This window comes from Colletes latitarsis, chromosome 5 (genome assembly GCF_051014445.1).
Source record: "Colletes latitarsis isolate SP2378_abdomen chromosome 5, iyColLati1, whole genome shotgun sequence".
Taxonomy (NCBI): Eukaryota; Metazoa; Arthropoda; class Insecta; order Hymenoptera; family Colletidae; genus Colletes; species Colletes latitarsis.
The window spans coordinates 28577626-28600418 of NC_135138.1; the positions used below are offsets into that span (position 1 = coordinate 28577626).

Genomic DNA, 22793 nt, shown 5'->3' on the forward strand with positions numbered 1-22793 from the left:
ATTGGACCACAGACGGACGCATTTTTCAAACTGTCCTGCTCAATAACTCGGTCAATTTTTACTCGATTTACTTAAAATTTTATATGGTGATTCCTAATACTATTCTCTTCTGTTGCACGTAAGGAATTTTTAATTGAATAATTAGTTTCGACGTTATGTTAAAAGAAATATTGATTTTGTCACAGTTTTTTGAGATTTTTTCTTCAAAGTATCACCATTTTGTAATAAATTATTATTTTTATAGACTGAAGCTACTGTCTTATAGTTTAAGAAAATTGCATGATTTTTTGTTTCACTACTTGCAGTGAAAAATTACACGTCCATGCGTTTCTAAGAAATTTTTGGAGACCTCTCACGCTGGTTCCTATCATGACTATAATAATTAATATTTTTATACGAAATTTTTACGAAGAAGTAGTTCAAGAAATGTACTTTCGAAAATATTAAACACTTATCAGAAAAAGTTTCATAGTCACGCCCAAAAAATTCTTGATATTAGCCTTTATTTTTAGCCGTCACATTTGGATTTTTAGTAATTTTGTTTGGCACCCTATAAAAAAGTTGTCTAATACTTTTTTGTAGATACCCGTGAGCTCTACTTTAAAAAAAAGTTTCATTGAAATATATTCACTATTGTAGAAGTTATGGCTGTTTGAAAATTGGAACATTTTTATGGGGTTTTTCTAATATTATGGGGTCAAAGAACAACTTTTTCAATATTGTTAGAATTTGTACATATTCTTCAGTAAAATACGCGTTGTTTGCCGTTTGAAACATTAAAATCGTCCAATCCGTTCAGAAGTTATGATGTTTTAAAGATACGCATGAAATTTCAGTAGAACGTCTAAAGGAATGGTCAGACATGAAATTTTCGGTAAGAAATTTTTTTCTCGAAAATGCGTAGGATTCCGGGGATATGTGTAATAACCAAAACTGATTGTAATTAATCCCTGCAATCGAAAATAATTTTTTTTAGAATGATTTCAAATTTTTTAATTTAATTTCTTAATAACTTTTTATCGAAGCCTCAATCAAGAAACTGATATTCTTGATTTTCGTCTTATTTTGGCCTCCAGAATCTCCCATTAAAATTTTTATCCCAGGGGTGGCCGAACACCCTATACAAGGAGTGGAAAATAACGTTGAAAAATACATTGTGTAACCAAACGAAGATTAACGCTCTGACGGCCACTGTCACGCGTACGTGATTTCATCTTTTCAATCACCCTATTATTCCAAGCTCACGTAAATATTTTTCCCCCCATCGATTGCTCCTGCCATTAAATTAGCGCAACATTTTCTTGCAAAGTAATAGAGGCTATTTAATAGAACGCAAAGGAACCAAAGCACACACGGTTGTGCTCGTATCAGAGCGTTTCTTGGAACAATATCTCTCGGCGCAGGGACACGCGTCGTTGGCCGACCAAATCGCGCGGTACTCAGTTAAGCGGGAAAATCAAGTCTCCGAAGAGGCGGGTTGACGTGGTCTGGCATCGATTTTCGTTTCTCGTTCCGGCATTACCGCCTGGCCAACCGCTGCCCTCCCAGAGCTGTCCGGTTTGGTAATCAACGTACCAAGAGGGGTTTAATCGTGGCCGCGGCGGCTTTATTTTCAGCCCCGGCCGGAACTTGAATCCTATCAGATTGCCTCATCGTTGCGGGATACACGGCCGCCGGCTTAGCGGTTACGCCGTGACTCCGATGTCTCATAACTCTTTGAAGCCGAAACTCGCCGCCCCGCGAATCCGATTGGTTTGTCCTTGGTTTCGCGTTGATTAGATTTCGAAATGGGGTTCCGGCCTTCGCTTTCGTCTCGCGATTCAATCGAAGGGATCGCGGCTCCTCGATTCGACCAGAAAATTGATCTCCCGTCCACCTACGACGCTACTCGATTCCATCGATCCACATAGAGAGGACGAATCGCGTTATAAGAATTTCCTTGGCCACGTAAGATGGAGATTTCGGACCAAATCTCCGTCTTACGTATTGTCGCGGCGCCTCCCGCACTCACCACCAGAGGGATGCGCTCTTAACTCTCTCGCAAGTGCTTGATCGATGTCCTATTTCTATATATACGCTCCTCTGATGGACCATTCAATGTCCTTCTAAGCAGACTCCGGGACGAAACGCTCCCTCGGGTGATATTAACTTTCCACTAAGGAATTAAACAAATTAATTTTCGAGATTAGTTGTTAAGGAAAATAAATTCAGATAAGATTCTTTAATTTTATAAAGACTGTACAAATAACAAATTGTGGGTATACTGAAAAATCTGAGGAAATAATGGACTCAGAATATTTGACATATTAACCACCCACATCTCCCATATATGGGTGATATTGAAGGAAATAAATCTAGATGGGACTCTTGAATTTTCACGAGGCTGTAAAAATAATAAATTGTGGATATGCTGGAAAAACTGAGGAAATAATAGTCTCAGAATATTTAACACATTGACTACCCACATCACTCATATATGTAACATTATCTTTCCATTAAGGAGCTAAATAATCAATTCTCAAGATTAGATGTTAAAGAAAATAAATCTAAATAAAACACTCTTGAGTTCTAACTAAGCTATAAAAATAACAAATTGTGGATATGCTAATTCCCAATTATCTAAAATCAATGTCTCGGTTTCGTGGGCAATCTGAGGGGTTTCATGTGGCCAGTCAATGTGTTAAAAACAAGGACTCGCCTGAGAACATGTTGCAATTAGGTCAAGATATATTTGAGTCAAGAAGGGTCTTCGAGTACTTGATCTTCTGGGGTTCGAGAAAGATGGGCTGGTTAATTTGGGCCTGATTACCTCCCTGGAGGTGGTTGCTAGAAGTACAATCAATGTTGCTCGCTCGTATTTACCCCTTTGAGCTGCAGGAATGTACAGTTACGAGATACCTCGACAGACCTGCCCTGTAATACGAACGCATAGGTCAACAAGCTTAATACGATGTTGCGGAATATACTTCGTTGGTAATAAGAGCAATTCACAGTAGCAGGATGCATTGAAATGTACAGGATTGACACCGAAATAGGAAATTTCAATTTGATATCGTATTTTAATTTCATTAAGGATGAAAAGTAAGGCCTCCAATTCACCAAAGACTCATGTTTACTCTTGTTTCGTTTTCTTAAATATTGCATTAGTTAAAAAACTATTAGCGATCACTGGAGTATTATATTTTTAACATTCAGTAACGATTTTATACAAATTTAAAAAACAAACATCCACACATAATTATCCACATACGTTCAATGATTTGTACATTTCAATTTTCCAGTTTTTGAACTCATTGATTCCCTTTTAATTAAATTTTGTCGAGTATTGTATCCTTCTTAGGTAAGTTAGGTACATAATTCTAATCGTTCAACCCTTCAGTGGATTATTGGAACCGCTGCAGTCCTGCACAAGTTTAAATTAACAATTGTTTAATACATATCAATGTAATTATTTGAAAATTTATCTCCTATTAATTTTTTAAATGCTTTAAAGGAAAGTTGATTTCCATTTACCAATTTGGTAAAAATCAACATTAAGTAGAATAATTCCTGAGATTGATAGTCCAATGCCACGAATTAAAAGACCCCAGCTTTCTATTTTATTTTCCTAAGAATTTTCGTAGAAACGTTGCGTACTTATTTTGAAAATTGGCTTGTCCCAAGACTCACGAAGACAAATGTTGTTTAATTTTCCCGAAATTTAGCGAAACGAGCTCTCGTTCGCGTTCGTCGCAGGTATCCCGACGCGTTCTCAGGAATTCATGGTTCCCCGCGTCATCTGTTCGGTCAAAGAATCCTCGCAGCGATTTCGAAGGCTTCCGGAACTTGCACGCGAATCCTCCCCCGACGTCTATGCAAATTTCACCGCTGCATAGTCGTCGGGAGCGAATCAATGGAAGCTATTACGGGCTAGGATTATTCCAGGAAATTCGCGGAAAGTAATTAATGCCGGCTGTCGGTGGATTCAATTCGCCCGTATAAATATTGCAATCGCCGGTTAACGAACTTCCGTCGACATCGATCGCCAAGAATCGCTATCGAACTCGACGCGACGAGGACGCACCATCGACGTCGAGACATCGAACGAGCTTGCTCGCGAATATTCAAACGAGCCAGTAATACGGGAATCGCTTCGAAAACTTTCTTCGGGACCGTAGATTTCGAAACCTTCAACCTTCAGGGTTAAAAATTTTAGTTATTGGTAATTATGACCACGACATCGTGAAATATTCTCGCGACTCTTCGTTTCGGTATTCTGTGTCCGCTCTGTTCGATCGCGAAGGTGGAGGATTCGTGTCTTGGGTCGAAAAACGGACAATATCGTAATGATTTACGCGACGTTTTGCGGAACAATGCACGTAGTAAAGATCACGGGATTTATCGAAGCGATCGAACTCTTTTCTTGATAACAAACAACCGACTGCAAATCTCTGTGAATCCACACACTCGGTAAACATAACAATATTTAAAATTTAAAGAAATAAGAATAGGCTAGTAACACACTAATCTTAATAGAAATTTTACACTTTCGCATTTCTGCAAAATCTGTGTCGATAGTTGTGACATTTCGCTGTATAATCATTTTTAAAAGAATTGCTATTGTTGGAAGAAATTGCACGATAACTTGTCGATATAAGACGTAACAAGATCGCCCAAAATGCTGCAGTGGATGCTCAGTAATGGAGGACTACAGTTTACAGGAACAGGGCGAGGGATAGGAACGTACGTGCGCGTTTCAAAGGTGAATCTGCCTAGGTTAGTGAAAAGCTCCAAGCCAAAGGTCGATCGAAATAAAAAGGTTCCCTGAGAACTTCTCGAGACACTCCTGAGCTTTTCCTTTGGCAAGCCAGGCTCGCGGATACATCAAAGGGGAAATCGATGCCCCCTGCGTCGACACTTTGTCGATGAATTTGACAAGTGTTTAACCGAAAATTCATTTGCAACGGCTCTTTTTAAAAAAAATGTATCCATACGAAACTTTTATTCGTGAAATGAACATAATTTTACATTTGTCAGAACATGAAGATGATATAACGATAGCAAAATATTGTTTACCTTTATTTTGAAAATGATCTAACATAACCAATCTCTTCATCGTCTTCAAACATTCTGTTCCAAAGATTGAATTTCAATTTCGAAGCTAAATCTGAATTGCAGAAAGAATAATTTAGCTCGATAAATCTGTATGAAATGATGTATTTATCGCGGAGAAGTCGAGATCATTTAGCGAGTTTTCTTAGATTCTGTTCCCCCCTTTTTCGCCGTGCTTCTCTTAAGACCAATCAAGAGTATGACATCGTAATCCAAAAAAATTGTACCCATTATTTCCCTTATGAATTGACCGACTTTGCTTCCCTTCGAGGAACCTTGCCAAGTCGACGTCGTTCCATAGACTCTCATTTTGAAAGAGGATCGTAATAAAAGACCGAGATTTCGTTCACAGTCACAATCTGCTCTAAAATTTTACTTTACTATATTTTCCAGAGCTTCGAAAACTGCTTAGCGCAGTAACCGCGTCGGGTTTTGTTAACAGAAGAAAGAATTGCGCGACCTTTTAATACCAAAAAGGTTTCCCAGCTCTTATCCTCGCTATCCGTTGCAGTACGCTTAAGCCACCGCCACAGGAATCTTAATAAACTTGTTGAATTATAAAACCCCTTTTAAAATATACGTCACATATTTTACCACTGAATAAATTAATGATTTAAAAACAAAAATTACTACAGAATTTAACTGAATAACTTTTACTGGGACATATCCGCGCAGTAATAGCATTTTATGTTGTTTGTAACACGTCAATGAATGCATTTTATAATAATTTAATTAATCGCAACTCAATAAGATAAAATAATATATTCGAAAATGTTCGTCGAAATTGACTAAAAATAAAACAATTGAACAGAAAATGAATAATATATTTTCAATAATTTTTAAGCTGATAACCATACCAGAAATAAGCTTATAAAATTAATTATTAAAGCAAACGTTCTGACACTTGTGTACACTCGATTATCAAATAGAATTAATATAAACAGAAATGTGCATATTGTGCAGCAAATATTTAAAATATTTGAAATAAATTTCATCGAAACAAGGCTTCAGAAATTGGTTCGAGTTTCTTTTTACATTCGATAGATACCAATGTTTCCTTTTAAATATTTTTAAATCGATCTGAACTGTGCTGTTTCTTTGAAAAAAGTTTTTATGCTTTCATATTGATCCACGAATCGGTTGTGTCGTATAGGGGAAGTTGGGAATCACTGTTCCTGTACTAGTTTTCTCCCCTTCTAATAGATTGCCGAGGCTTCAGCTTCACGAGACGCCCCCAATAATCGTCGATTCACGGCGATCTGAGTCCCAGTCAGGATAATTCGATTCTCAGCCGTCTTCGACCCTTCGTTTCATACGGGAAGACGTACAACGCGTCGCTTCGAAGCCTTTTAGCGAAGACTATCGGCGTCGACACCTAACACCCGACCGTCCTGCCAGCAAACTCAATCCAATTTCACCGTCACTCGTCACTTTACCCTCTTCAATGGACGTCGGAGCCCCGAAAGCTTGTAATGTCTTGCCCATCCGGCTGATGAACACGAAGGACGCCACGCATGCGAGACAATAGGTCCCACATTCTGTCTTACGACGACCAACGAATTTAATTTAATTATATATTTCATTCTTTAATCCTTTGCACGCGATTGTACCTCCTTAACGCTAGGTTTACGGACACTCGTTGCGCATATTTTCATTATAATTCGCTACGTTGACAGTTGCATTGAAATGCAGTCTTTCTTTTAATTAGAGTATACATCCATATCGTTACATCAATTCAATTCAACATAGATTGCTAACAAATAATATTTATGACTCCTACAACGTTAAGTTTAGAATCTGAATGCGTCAAATTGACGCGTACCGTAAACCTAGTGTTAAATATATTAATGCATGAAAGAATGGACTTATTTATTTTCATTTACAGCGAATCACCTGTACATTTTTATTATAACGTACGAATACGAGCGAGAGTAACGATTTAGGTGAATTTTAATCGCTTCAATCCAGCTGGAAAGTTGTAGCGGATTCGTGGGTCGCGCGTAGCCGGTTGAAAAGCTCGAAGAAAGTTGCCAAACGCGTTTCAATGGTTCCCAAACACCGGGGCCGATCCCGTAAACGTTTCAATTTCCTTGGGTCCTTCAAAACCGCGCGGGAGTTTCTCGAGACCTTTTCGAGATCTTTGATAGTTCCGCGAAAGGTCTACAGCGACAAGTTTCGCGGTTTGCGGTAACGGCGTGGGTGGTTCGGGGCGAGTACTCGGCTTTTCGTAGATTCGTGTCACGTCGCGGAGTGTTATCCTCCCTGATTGCTATGTATAATGCACGCTATGGTGTAAAGGAAATCGATTAACAGGCCAATTTCGAAATTCATTAGCCGATCAAACCCCTGAATATAGCCGCGGAGTAGCTGCATGCCAACGAGCTGATTAATCGAAACTCCGCGGGGGAACTTTCGACGCGTCGACGACACCTGCCGCGGATTAGAATCTCCCAAGGCGTGGAACGCGAGAAATCGAAGCCGAATCTTGCTCTAGAGCACAGAATTTAAGCAATTTTTGCGAGGCGTTTCGCGTTTGCGACGTACGATGTCTGGTGTGTTTCGCAGTCGAACGACGCGTGCAGTTTGTAGGAAGCCACGTTGCTTGTATTTATTTAGTCACGAATAATTTTTGTAGATATTTTCGTTAAAACTTGGCAGTATTCGTGAAACGACGATTTATTAAAAAGTTATTAGCTACTTTGGCACGTCAAACTTTCCACGTGGTGATTTTATTCATTTTCAATTCAATAAACAATTTACAATTCACTTGCATTAGTCGGGTGATCAATAGGAATTTCTTAAACTTCTTTGGGTAGATAGCGTCAAAGTAAATTTCAAAATAAACATAGAAGATAACGTAAATAATAATAGTTGAATAATTTTGCCACGTTAGAACATAGCAGTATTCGTTAACCATCGATAATCATGGAAGAAGTACGATTTATTGAAAATTTTTAGCCACTTTGGCACGTCAAACTTTCCAGGTGGTGGTTTTACCCATGTTCAATTAAATAAACAATTTATAATACCGTTTTATCGCACATCAGTCGTATTATCAATAGGAATTTCTTAAACTTCTTTAAACATCTGACGTCAAAGTAAATGTCAAAATAAACATGGAAGACAGCAAAAATTTTAGTAGGAGATATGATCATAAGGTGGAGGATGAAATGCCCTTTAAAATGAGCGTTTGTGCGAGTCGATAGCTTTATTAGTTTCGGAGATATAGCGATTTTAGTTTCAAGTCGATGCGGTGGCTAGTTTCGAAGATATAAGCGTCCGAAGATTTGTTTACATTTCGTTGCGCTCGCGCGAGTTCATTGATATCGCGCGCGTAGATAGTAGACAGTGCGTAGTAAATTCTTGGAAATACTACGACTTCCTGGTCACGTGACTGTCTCGACTCACGCGCGACAAGGAGGTACGACGCGACGCGTCAGACGGAGACAGAGATAGTCAAATTAAGAAAAATACCCTTTTACATAAATTACGATATCTCGAAAACGGAAAGTCCGATCGACAAAAACAAAAAACCATTTTAAAGAGGAAGCTTTGCCGCCGCTAACAATGCCTTAATAATTAATAAAACACTAGTAGTTTCGAAACTGCACGCGTCTAAAGTTTAACTATTTTTAATACGCGTGAATAAGCTATTATACGCGAGCCGGACAGTGAGACAGTCGAATTAAGAAAAATACCTTTTTACATAAATTACGATATCTCGAAAACGGAAAGTCCGATCGACAAAAACAAAAAACCATTTTAAAGAGGAAGCTTTGCCGCCGCTAACAATGCCTTAATAATTAATAAAACACTAGTAGTTTCGAAACTGCACGCGTCTAAAGTTTAACTATTTTTAATACACGTGAATAAGCTATTATACGCGAGCCGGACAGTGAGACAGTCGAATTAAGAAAAATACTCTTTTACATAAATTACGATATCTCGAAAACGGAAAGTCCGATCGACTAAAACCAAAAGCCATTTTAAAGGGAAAGCTTTGCCGCTTCTAATGCCGTCGCAGTTATGCAGAAAACATGATTAGTTCCAGAACTACACGTGTCTAAAGTTTTACTATTTTTAATACGCGTTCTTAGACTGTTCTAAGATAATGGAATATATATATTATAATAAAATAACATAATAAATGAAACATAAAAACTCGAGATACATAGAATTGATAGAACGTCGCCTGTTTAAGGTCAATTTAATAGCAACAAAGCAATATTTTTTATTCAACGTCTGTTTCCTTTTAAATTATGCATTACAAGAGAATGAACCACGATTGCCATTTTCGAAAGTGGGTCGTGAATGTTTGGAAAACTTTGTTTCAGACTATTAAACTGGAACAAAAATTATTAAAATTCGACACAAAAAAACCTATCAATTCACCCTTGTTTCTACTCCCCTATTTTATCAGAATTTTCAGAATATATATTTATATCCAAAGGTAACTATTGAAATAAATAAAAAAGGGTTTGCCAAGCCATATAAAGTCTCGATATTTTATAAATCTTCGTGTCAAGCCACCGGTTTTGCCAGAACAAAGAAAAATCGATTATTTTTGCTGTCAGACTGGGCAGACTTCTTTCATGAAACATTCAACAGGAAGGAATGAAATTTTTCAGAAACTTTTCGGACTCCATGACAAATCAGCACCGACACAGCACTCCAAAGACCAAACGAATGGTGGGGGTTTGGGTTCGCACATACACTTAAGTACTTCTGCCGCTTTTGAATCCCTAATGAAAGTTCGCGGAAGTTACTATGTTACCGCTGTAAAGTATCTGGCTTTACTTACAGAGGTGTTGAAATTCCCGCGGACTTAACATCCATAGCGGTTGTAAAATTCTGCTGGTTTCACGAACTTTTGACGTAAATCCCTTGCGAACTTTATGCCGCGGGTCACACATTTTCTTCGAAAATTTTGCGTCCGACGATTACTTCAATCTTAAGTACACACAGTCCCGTGTACGTCGCGTCGATCACGAACTCACCAACTTTAATCGCGACTGAAATAAATTTGCTAAAATATTTTGGTATCTACGAATTACTACCGAATATCTCTATCAAAATGGAATAATATTACTCGAGACAAAAATTGTTCCTAACCTATGCTCTTCTCTGAAACGAACAAATCTTTTCGCCCACTTCGCTAGAAATTATTTTCCAATACAAGTTTACTTCTGACACGACGGTGTAATAAACTAGTATTAAATGAGTTTGATGCTAGAATCGAATGCACTGTTTGGTAAGCCCGTGAAGAACGTCCCACAAATTTTTCGGTAAGATGAAGTCGCGTTTAAATGAGTCACTCCCTAATAAAACCAGTCTGTTTACCCGCTCGAAAAGCAACGGGTTGAACCGCAGTGGATTTTCAGGGCTCAACGGAGGACTCCAATCAAGTCGAAGAGTCCCACGGGGCATTGCGGTTGGTACTTCGAGCAGCCTCCATTACGTCCGACCACTTCAGCCTGAAGAATGTCCTGCGGCAGTTCCTCGTGTCGCGAGCTCGTCGGTCTGAAAACAACGTGCACAGCACCGTACATACATATCGTACACCCGGATGATAATAAGGAGCTTTTTCTTGCCGTGATACGGCTAGCGTAACGAGCACGACGCAACGTCGGCCAACTCGTTAACGGACGGCCATTAAATTGCCGTCATACGATGCTTTCTTCTGGCCAATTTAATGCCGCCCGAGTGTTTGCGGGCATCGAGGGAGCTGAACGAGTGGCGTGTCACATGACGCGACAGGAACCACTCCCGCGACGGAAGGACTATTATTTGCCATTCCTTTTTTCGGCCGAATCGACAAGATATTTTCGGATAACAATTCCCAGAACTCAATCATCGTTGCTCGTTCCATCAAACTTTCTTACTTGCTTTTATGGTGTGGAACACTAGTAATTTAACCCTTTGCACTCGTATTTATATTTGAGAAGGCTATCAATCAACTCGAAACTTTTTTTCATACGCGATCAAAATGAAAACATTTTTATGGGAACATATTTAACTTGTCGATTTAGCAGAAGAAATTAGAATAATAGACAAATTTAATCTGCATCTCACCCCCTCTTGAACAGTGATAATTTATGCATATTATGTTTTTTCAAAATATTTAAAAAGTAAATGAAACTAATTTGAGAAAGCTACCAATAAACTCGGAACTTTTTTTCATACGCGATCAAAATGAAAACATTTTTATGGGAACATATTTAACTTGTCAGTTTAACAGAAGAAATTAGAATAATAGACAAATCTAATCTGCGTGTCACCCTCTCTTGAACAGTTGATAATATTTAAAAAATAGATAAAACTTCTAAATTGGAAGGAACACATAGGACACAGATAATATCGTATTCTTCCTTGCATCAAAGTATTTATCTTTTTAATCATTTTTTTAAACTATCCATAAACCTACAGATTGCTGCTGTCTGATTCGTTTGTAAACTAATATGCGTTACTTACAATTAGTTGGAATTGAGAGCGGGAGAAGAAATATTCAACGATATTTACTATTTGCAATTCTCAATTATCGAATCAGTCATGTTGTCACCGCACTTTGGGCCTCGAATGTTTCTCTGTCATTTTCAGTCCTATTCTCGATCAATCTTACGATTTTCCCGTGATCGTTTACCCTTATTCGATACTAAGCACCGAATCGATAAAAAAAATAATCGAAATTTCGTTCGTTGCTTCTTCTGTTTGGCATCGCGCGCGGTTCATCCAACAATTAAATTTAAAGATTTCGAGGTCGGTCGGCGGAGTTTAAAACCACTCGGGATTCAATGGCGCCTGTTCCGTTTAGGGGGAGCATAATTGAGGATTCGTAGCGAGTTCGCGACAAAATTGGACGGAAATAAACGGGATTTCTTCGTACATTTTCCGGTCTCTTCGTTTCTTTTTTTTTTTTATATCATCGCAGTGACAGTCCCTCCGTTTCAGTGAGGGATCATTACGCGCAACGGGCTGGCAAACATAACGATATGTCTCGCGTATCTAGCGCGGTCGTAAAAACAAGAACCGTGCTTTCGTTGCACTTTTGCACCGACTTTTGCCTTTCCTTATTTCGTATCAAGAGGACTCCGAGAACCGTGCATCCCTTCGACCTTTCTGCTACGTTTCGACGCCTCGACGATACGTCGGTGAAAAACAATGCAATTCCGTTATCAGTGCGCAACGCATTCCTCAAAAATACATGAACTGCGAACAGACGAGTATTCTCCAGTTTCTTTCGAGTTCCCCCCTACGATTGCTTCGATCCAATGACTCTAACGATCTTCGAGTCCTTCGACGAAACAATTTCAAAACGGTTTCCATATACTGTTTTCTACGATTTAAATTATTTGCAAAGTCGTTCGTGTATAAAGTGTTTTAATTATATCGAATTATTCTTCTTATTAGAGAGAAGAAACTACGACTAAAAAGGGTTTAGGTTTCGAGGTTTCAATTATGGATTTCTTTAAAAATTAACAACGCTTGTATATTTTTAATTTTCCCTACTTGAATTTGTACAAATGTTTTGTTTTATATTTACAATGTCTAAAAAAAAGAAAACTCTGTGACAATAATGACTCCAAATAAAACCTCGATAAATAATAAAATGCTGGAAAACGTTATACGTGCTTCTCGAGAAATAAAATTTTCTTTTCGGTACCGGAATAAGAGAAATTCGCTTCGAGGGTTTCGAGAGGTCGCGGAGAAGTCGTCCATTTCCGGGCAAAGGTATCAGTATCTTTGCAACGTATCGTTTATTCGCAGTCCTTGTTAAGCTTCACGGGGAAACCTCATACGAATTTAATAACGCGTCGTTCGCGGCGAGAAGTAAAATAAGCTATCCCCATGATTTTTTCATACCCTCTCCGACCCGTTCCATTCCCTCAAATTACCCGTGAGACCTCGCGCACGAACGGATTCCCAAGGAGGACAATGCATCCTGCGCTCTCCCCGGCGCGATAACAACTTCAACGGCAAAACAAAAGCTCATTTGCAATTTTTATTCCCGCCGTGCGACGCGTAACCCACTGTTTCTCTCTTTGCCCGCGTTTTCTTCACCGTACAGTCGGTCGAAGCGCAGTTTTCCTTTCATGAATCAACCCCCGTAAGTTCCCTTCCGTCACGAAAACTTTAAAGAAGTTCCTTCCAAAACGCGGAATAATTTAACCCCGGGTCCCCTTCCCGTGACGTTCCACGCGACACGAACGTACAACTAATGTGCAGATTTACATAAAAATGGATGGTAACGTTTTACTAGCGTGTTGTACAGTTCGTTGGAAAACGATTCAATCTTGTTATCATACGCGAATTGACAATTTTTACAAAAATTTGCGATGGAGACTTGGTTATTAATTCAAGTAGAAGTAGTAAGTATTGATCAGACGCGGAAAATTGTATTGAATACGCACGACTGCCAAATTTTCGAATTTAATTACCTCGAAAATCAATTTTATTCTACGTTTACGAATTCTTTTTGCACGTAGAATCACCACCTGCCCGTTGCATTGCTTGTCCTGAGACACCCTATATAACCATATATGCATGGGATGCTGCATATGATTAAGTGTGATCTTATACACTTGGACGATAATACAAATTCATATACGATATTATTCGACGATATACAATTCCACGTCATATGCAGAGTGTTCGACCAACCCTGGGAAAAATTTTAATGAGCGATTCTAGAGGCCAAAATAAGACGAAAAACAAGAATATCAATTTCTTGATTGAGGCTTCGTTAAAAAGTTATTAAAAAATTAAATTAAAAAATTTCAAATCATTCTAAAAAAATTATATTTAGTTACAGGAGTCAATTACAAGCATTTTTGGTGAATAGACATACTCCCGAATTCCGACGCACTTTCGAGAGGAAAATTCCTTACCGAAACTATAATGTCTGACCATACATTGATATGTTTCCCTGAATTTTTCGACGAAAAAAAATTTTTTCAAATCGTTCTGGAAAAATTATTTTCAGTTGCGGGGGTCAATTACAATCGTTTTTGGTCATTAGACATACCCCCGAATTCCTACGCACTTTCAAGAAAAAAATTCCTTACCCAAAATATAATTTCTGGCCAGAAATGTTTGCCCGAATTTTCATGCGAATCTTTGAAACGTCATAACTTTTGAACGGATTGGACGATTTTAATGTTTAAAAAAGCAAACTACGCGTATTTTAGTGTAGAATATGTAGAAATTACAAAAATATTCGAAAAGTTGGTCCTTGACCCCGCAAAATGAGGAAACCCCCATAAAAATGGTCCAATTTTCAAACAGCCATAACTCCTACAATCGTAAATATATTTCAATGAAACTTTTTTCTGAGGTAGAGCTCATTGGTACCTATAAAAAAGTATTAGACAACTTTTCTGTAGGGTGTCAAACAAAATTACTAAAAATGAAAAACGAATTTTTAAGAAAAATCGACAGGGGGTAGGTGCCTAAATTTTTCGACGAAAAAAAGTTTTTTCAAATCGTCCTAAAAAAATTATTTTTAGTTGCAGGGATCAATTGCAATCATTTTTGGTTAATAGACATATCCCCGAAATCCTACCCACTTTCTAGAAAAAAATTCTGTGTGGGCAGATCTTTAAACGTTAATAACTTTTAAACGAAGGCTCCATCAACAAATTAGTATTCCTTATTTTCGTCTTATTTTGGCCTCTAGAATCTACCATTAAAATTTTTCCCAGGGTTGGCCGAACACCCTGTATAATATCACGTGTCAATCTCATACGATGTTCCGATATGTATTCTATATTAAATTATACATACTCATATCTAACGCGAATCTGGCACACATTTATTCACACATGGCGTTTTACGTTCCATATCTATTCACATGCATAAAATTATTTTTTCCCCCGGAAAAATTATTTATAATTTTCCTTAGATAACTCCCAACGGATCGTAAATGGCCACAAATAGAAACGAGAGAACGTAATTCCATAAATGTACTACGCGATGAATAGCGAATCCACGAGTGAAAAATGTTAAAATACTCCCATTTAGATGATTTTCTCTGCTCGACGCAAGAGAACTTGATTCATATTCCCATTGAATCCGTCCACCCTTTATACCAGAGCCTGATGCAGGTAGACCAACCGTGTGTAACCGTCCACGGTGTAACCACGAAACTCCCAAAACCCTAAGAAAGAACGAGCCCGACGCTTCTAGTCCTAATACACATTCTCGTCGGTCTATTTTCTGCCTCGTAGCTGGAAAACCGCTCGGAAATTCCCCGACGACGAGGATATAGGACGTTCGTCGACGGCGAGGACGACAATGCGCCGTCACGGGCCGCCCGCGGGCCCTCTTTTTTTATTCATACGTCCCTGGCTCGAGAGTTTATCCACCCACGAGATCGCGCGAGCATGCACACACACACACTGGTGGGCACGCCGGAGCCAACTGCGCCTGCACACAGGCACGGAGGAGGACCGACAGGCCGGGCGGAGAAGCGAGAAAGCTAAACCAAATTTGCTTTTCTACACGGTCTGTGTATCTACTCCAATTTGCGCCGCCTTGGACCGGCCGAAAAAAGGCCTGGCTCTTCTTTCTTTTTTTTTCTTTTCTCTCCCTCGACGCGCGAAAGGAGGTCGCGCCGGCGAATTTTCCAGCAGAGTCCTTTAGCGCGTTACGCCCCCGCGCGAACAATACCCGACTATGTTCGAGCAAAGACCACCAGCGAAGCTGATTCGCAAAGGGAACTGTGGATACTTTTTTGGGGCCGCTCTCGTGGCGACCAAAGTTGACTGGGGAATGCGTTCGATTGATCTCGAGAACGTTAATTAACGCGAGTGTCGAAGACCTCTCACTTTGGAAACTGAAGCGATCTCACACTAAGATGTTAAAAGATACGAATTTGAACGGGACTCGTAAATTTTAGCGTGGTTATGGAAATAATTGCTGAGACAAATTTTAAGTTAATTTTAAGTGCGTTCGATTGATCTTAACATCTCACACTGAGATGTTAAACGATACGAATTTGAACGGGACTCGTAAATTTTAGCGTGGTTATGGAAATAATTACTGAGAGAAATTGTAAGTTACGTAGTTTGGAATTGTCTGACATCAATGTTTTGGACTCATAAAAGAATTTGTAGAATGAAAGAATGTTTTTGTTCGGATGAATTGAAAGTTGTTGAGTATCCTAGCACGCTGCTCGAGATAAATGTTGAAGTTCCTATTCGTTACTTCTTTTAAACAGTGTCAGCTAACACCCGATGGCTACAGTACTCTATTCTCTCGCCACGCCTCGTCCCCACCAAGCTCTGAAAATGCCCTCAGGAATCTTTCTCGAATGCTCGAGTTATACATTGATGACCAGACTATAAAATTCTAGGTAATTTTTATCAATATCAACTAACCTTTCTCGACGATTCTTTTATTTTACCTACTACTCGTTGCTCCACCTCTTAAAGTCTGTTACGAAGTCAATAATTTTGTGTTATTAATATACGTGCATACTTATCAAACTATGTATTGATCTTTCCTAAATGTACAGATTATTTAGAACGTGACTCTACATGTGAAAATAAAACGAAATTTACTCCGTGATTTATAAAAAAAATAACCAAGATCAATTTCAAGAAAATATGTATTATTATTTTTTTTTAAAAAAGAAGTTGTTTAAATGTTTCGCGTTGTCTTAAATGATTGAACATTACATTCAAATTTTACACCTTCGTCTCAAGATCAAATTTTCCAATGTATTGTTGATATTATCGACGTAAAAGGGCCAGTGTGAGGACCACAGGTTTCCAGGGTATAGGGTGATCGTCGAATAAGGATTAAGGTAATGCAAAAGTCGACGAAGAAACTTACGTGAAGATCACGTGCAGAATGTCACCGATGAGCCCGTTATGTCTCAAGGAATGCTCCGAAGTTTCGCAAATTGCCCTCAGCAGACACTCGTGACCCTGATATCCGTAGCTGCGCAGAAAGTCGGGGGAGCAAAGTGAAAAATAAAATAAGACCGTCTCTGACCCACTATGACTTCTAGGTCAGCTGCTGTGTATCTATATCTGCCCCGACGTGTAACAGTTTCGTTTATCCAACCTTTTCTTCTGCGCGCGAACGCGAGGCAACGCGATTCCAATGATAAAAAAGATATGGAAAGTCCATCGAAACGAAAGATCGCGACATAATAATCGACGAAACACACCTGTCGAACTTGATCTCCAACATTTCGTAAACTGTAGCTCTGTTGAGGCTTCTCCTCCTCCTCCTACTCTGTCCAGTTTCGAATAAGAGATGCTCATCGGATGCGTTTGTGGGTAGATCGTACGTGGCCTCGAAAAAGTTTGCTATGGAAACGGATTTATAAGGATCTTCCAGCGGTACCGCCAACGCGAGGAACAACTGGAATAAAATCAATTATTTTAAACGTAAATATAAATTATAACAATGCTGAAAAATAATTACTCTTACTGTCGTATATAGGGTGTTCGGCCACCCCTGGGAAAAATTGTAATGGGAGATTCTAGAGGCCAAAATATGATTATTTTGATTGAGGCTTCGTTGAAAAGTTATTATAAAATGAAATTAAAAAATTTCAAATCGTTCTGGAAAAATTATTTTCGATTAATGAGGTCAATTACAATCATTTTTGGTGAATAGACATATCCCCTAAATCCTGCGCATTTTTGAGAAAAAAATTCAGAGCGGGCGGAACTTTAAACGTTAATAACTTTTTAACGAAGCCTCCATCAACAAATTGATATTCTTGATTTCCATCTTATTTTGGCCTCTAGAATCCCCCATTTAAATTTCTCCCATGGGTGGCCGAACACCTTGTATGAACCAATCTAGAAACGAAATGTTTACGTTTATAAAGATATAAATTTACAATATTGTTTATTAAAAACGCATTCCATGCATCGTATGTTCATTAATGCTTCAAAAGTTTCCAACGTACAAAGAACATTTGGTGAAAGGTTAAAAAAGTGTAAAAATAAAATTGTTAAGCGAACTGTTGTACCTTTATAACGTTGACCGTAGTTTGTCACCTGAGAACTCGTTCATGTATGTCACTGATTTCTTAAATTAAAGTAAATAATGGAAATATTTCCATTTTATATGAATGTAGGTACAAGTTACTAGTAATATTAATAAAATTAGTGTGTTCCTTTCCTAATGAAAAAATTCGTCCCATAAGATATTAAACTTTAAAAATCGTTTTAAATGAAAATTTATTTACAGTAACGCAGACTGCATTAATTAAATAAAATAATAAAGTTATTATAAGTATATATGTCTGTAGGAAACAGAGTACATTTAATTTTCAGAATCTGCAGAAAATTGCCTCCAATCGACCGATATTGAAAAAGTCTTTCGCTGCAGAGAATTAATATAATGATAAGAAGTTGAAACGAAAAACTGGGATTGACCAAGTCGATTCAAAGTTATCGGTACTTGCGATCTTACGTACAAACGAAGGAAGTTAGCGTTCACACTTACACCCAGGCCACTCTCCTCAGGAAACGTTAGGGCTCTGATGGGTCGATGAAGGACCTCAGCCAGTTCCGAATTCGGAGATCTCGAACGGCCCGTGCAGAGTACCAGAGCCAGATTGAACATCAAAAGCCTATAAAGAAAGAGTTTACTTTCCTCCGAAACAGTAAACCACACACGTTCCTCGTAAAACAGATTCAATAAAACACCGCGTAAAGCTTCGCGCACGCAAACAGAACTCACGAATGTAACATCAAACACGTAAATATCAAATCGAAGAAAAGTGCAAATTGCAACAAACACATTCATTAATATTAAAAATTAACGACCATCGAACGGAATTAAAGCTCCTTTTTAAAGGGGAATTTATCGGAATTTATCGGAAATTTATTTCTCTTCTCGAGCTTTTACATGGCACTTCGTTAACGAGTTGTTTACGTTCAACACGATGATCACTAATTTCTAAAATTAAACTGTGTTAATCTTGAAACGTACAAAAGTTCTTCCAGATGCCGCGACATTCTCCAACTCAGAGATCCACGACCGTAAACTTCAAGAGAAGAGACTGGTTTGAAGTATTGGGACTTCGATGTTCGTCTTTCGTACGCAAACGGGTTTTTCGTTCGATGTTTGTGGCTCCAGCGTGTTAAGCAACAGAAACAAGAGGAACGTTTCGGTGTTAATCGTTCGACGATCGGCCAGTTCGAGTAAAAAAGACGGAGAATAAACATCGGGGAACGTTAATAGGAAACGCGAGGTCTTGAAGCGGTCTTATGTTTGACGTAACCATTAGTGTGGCGAAATAAGAAGCACTAAATACGAGATAAGAGGCAACTTGGATACCATTCTAACTGCTGGTAATCAGCGCTTCAAACTTGCAAACTCGTAAATTTATAAGTTCCCACTCTGAATTTCTATAAAACTCTTCAAACGAAAGAACTCTGGTACTTGCAAACTCTTAACTAACTTCGCTGTCATTAGGAAAGCTATTAAGTAACGAGTACACGATTGAACTTCTGAATATTTCTATTTCTGGATACTGTTCCCCTCGATATTGAAATTATTTTTATTCGAGCTGTAGAATACAATTTCAAAGAAAACAGCTTTAAACTTTGTCTAACTTAATTTGTAATTTTTTGCAAACTTTAAGAATTGATTTTTATTTCAAAATAAACAGAAAAAGAAAATGTACTCTATCGCCCACAAAATCGAACAACTTCTGCTTGGACCATTTTCTATCTTGAAAAATGAACACGTTATTTCAGTTATTTGTTTAAAATGTCCCCACCTAGCGATCATTAGTTTCGCTAAAAATACTTTTCGTCGTCAATGAAGATTCCTTGGATTTCGAGAAAATTTGGATGCTTGGTTCTCGATTTTCTCCGCGGTGGAAGTAGCCACGGGCCAAAATGTTGCCACGGATTCCGGGGGCTATGGTTACGCAACGCAATTACAATCCTGCACGTCAGATATCACGGAGGACGGTGGCGGTGATTAAAAAACTTCACTGATTTTATGCTGCCTCGCGTAGGAAAAACTGGCGGGAGGGCGCGAGGAGGGTCACGGTTGAAATGCTGGGTCGCGGTTAAACCATGCATACGTAAATGAGCCCTCTTTGCCGGGATTATTCACGTTTTTAATTCCCTTTCTCGTTTAACATCAATACACGTCGCGGCAACGAGCTGTTTTCAGCGAACAGGCGCGTATCCGCTCAGCGACTGGAACACGATAATAAACTGCAACGCGCGAACGGACCCGCGAAGAAACTCGACGCGACAGTTGCACGACAGAGTGCAACAGCCTCTGATACCTCTGAAAAGATCAGGATAAAGTTCTAGTTGAGAACGAGGCTCGCAGAAATTATATTTCAACTAATTTTCTATAGTTAAAATCTTAAAAACCTAGCAAAGAGGAAAATTGATATTTTTGCTCTTGACGAGAAGAATATTCAAACGTTGTTAAAATTGTTATAAATCGTAGAAGGAGTCAAATATTATTATTTGATAATAATGCCAAAAATTTTAATGGGAGATTCTAGAGGCCAAAATAAGAAAAAAATGAAGAATACCAATTTGTTGTTCTAGGTTTCGTTAAACAGTTATTAACGTTTAAAGTTTCGTCTGTAGAACGGCAATCTGCGAACAGCTGCGTACGCGTGATAGTGGTTCTCACTCAGAAAGCTGTGAGGCTGTCGATACGTCACTAAGTAGAGTTTCTCATGCGGAGTGAGAACCACTATCGCACGCAGCTGTATGCAGGTTGCCTATCTGCAGGCGGAACTTTAAACGTTAATAACTTTTTAACGAAACCTAGATCAACAAATTGGTATTCTTCATTTTCGTCTTATTTTGGCCTCTACAATCTCCCATTAAAATTTTTCCCAGGGATAACTGAGCACTATATATAATTATTGACTGAACAGATGATATCTACAACTTGAAATCAAAATATAGAAATAAATATATGAAAATAATTTGATAAATTAAAGGAATTTAACGCTTGGAGATGTTGGGGATGGTGGTCGTTATTTCGTAACCTTCTGTTTGATAGATCACGAGTGTAGCATTTCGCCTAAATATGCTGATGGATTTATCAGTAAGGCTGATCCAGATTTAATTGGCATTAAACTCAAGCTAAGTCTCTAACCAACACCGCCAGATCACGATGCGCTTAAGCTGATCCTCGCGGTTTAGATAAGCTGGCATTTCTTTGTTCAGCAATCAATCGCTGCATCTAGTTCAAAGCCAGATTTGCTGGGCCAACCTCATTGATGGATTCACCCGTACATCTAACCGAATCGCCATATTTGTTGTATAATATCTATCGCACGCAAAACCATTTGACACGTATTTCTGTATCGTCCAAAGGGACGAAAACAGCCCTCAAAGTTGCAAATGAAAAATACACTCAACGTCTAAGAAACCATCAAACTTAGATAAATATTTAACAATTGCTTTAAAGAATATTAACTAAAAGAATTTCTCTACCGAAAACATTTAGAAGAATTGCTGATTTCCGATTTTAACTTGTAAACAGATCTAGTTTTGTACAAAGTAACCAACATAATGTCGAGCATTTGTAGAATTCATTTATTTAGGATGCTCGAATCGTGCATCGTTAGAATCAGAAGATCGTCGCGCGAAATGTTTTACCGATAAACGTATCAACTTTGAGGGAACCGCGACAGTCCGTAAAAAAGAGGTTTGTTGCAGCACGGTAGTTTTAGTGGAAAGACGGATATCATAAATGCTTCCATTGACACGTCAGAAATAGCGAAACAGTTGCTGAACGGTGGAACTTGAACGGGTAAAAAGAAAGAGGAGAGACGAGACAACGACGTTCTATCCTTGTAAAAAGTAACTGACGCGTCTGTGGTAAATAGGCACTTCGTCCTCGGGAGGAAAAATCGTCTCCAACCTGTTTCGAGAAGACAAAAATGGGTCATACGTCGTGCAAGTACGGTCGATCTGTCAGGAATGAACGTGGTTAGAGGAAAACAACGAGGAGGAGCGGAGAATAATATTTATTCGTGGATCAGTAGTCGAGAAAGAAACGTGCATACAGTAATTCTGAAACAAAAAACCACGGAGAACGAAACATCGTTTCATTGCCTATCACTAAAAATAGGGATTGCTTTCTGAACTTGTTTCTATTCGAATACATCAACTGTACTAAAACGCTAACCTTAAAATGTAATTCAACGAAGAAAACCGTGTTAATAGGATCACATGCTACAAACACTAAAGTTTTAAAAAAATTACAGTTTTAGTAAATATCTTAATCAAATTAAAAATGTGCGATAATTTCTGGGACATCCTGATAAATGAAATTTGAATCTACACTAGAACGTTTGAATCTAGTAGAACGTTTTACCTAAATTTCTAGCCATTTCAGCCATTTGTCTACTAAATTTTATCCTCGATTGTGGCGCGTTCTTCGAAGAATACGAAATTCCATCCTAAATCGACCGGAATCGTCGCCCTAGAAATCGGTAGAAACACAGCGTGAAGGAATCCCTATTTTCCTCTCTCGAATTCGAATTCGTTTCGCGAATCCCTTTGTTAGAAGCGCAAATGCATGAATAAAGAATCGATCCTGGAATTAAAATCGTTCGGCCCCGATCTACAAAAGCGATTATACGCCATAATTTTCAAACGGATTATGCGTCGCTGCACCCGCGAGTGCAAAAATCGTTCGGCGTTCCCTCTGTTCTTCGAAATGTCTTCCACCGTGAAAGACTT

At 38.6% G+C, this 22793-nt stretch overlaps 1 protein-coding gene across 4 annotated transcripts in view; it reads right to left on the bottom strand.

The window, feature by feature from the left end:
- LOC143341966 (uncharacterized) overlaps positions 1–19149 on the bottom strand; it is a 40562-nt gene extending 21413 nt beyond the window's left edge. For 3 of the 4 annotated variants that reach the window (XR_013079706.1, XR_013079707.1, XR_013079708.1), the window contains exons 1-5: positions 19048–19149; positions 18559–18685; positions 17264–17460; positions 16924–17031; positions 10432–10611 (exon numbers count right to left, since the gene is read on the bottom strand). Coding sequence is in view for 1 of the 4 variants with exons in the window: in XM_076765414.1 (XP_076621529.1) it covers positions 10476–10611; positions 16924–17031; positions 17264–17460; positions 18559–18685; positions 19048–19073 (594 nt within the window). In the remaining 3 variants the exon portion in view is untranslated. Of the gene's footprint in view, positions 1–10242; positions 10612–16923; positions 17032–17263; positions 17461–18558; positions 18686–19047 lie in introns of those variants that run through there. The other variant, XM_076765414.1, reaches the window with a different exon arrangement.
- Between the last annotated feature and the right edge of the window lie 3644 nt (positions 19150–22793).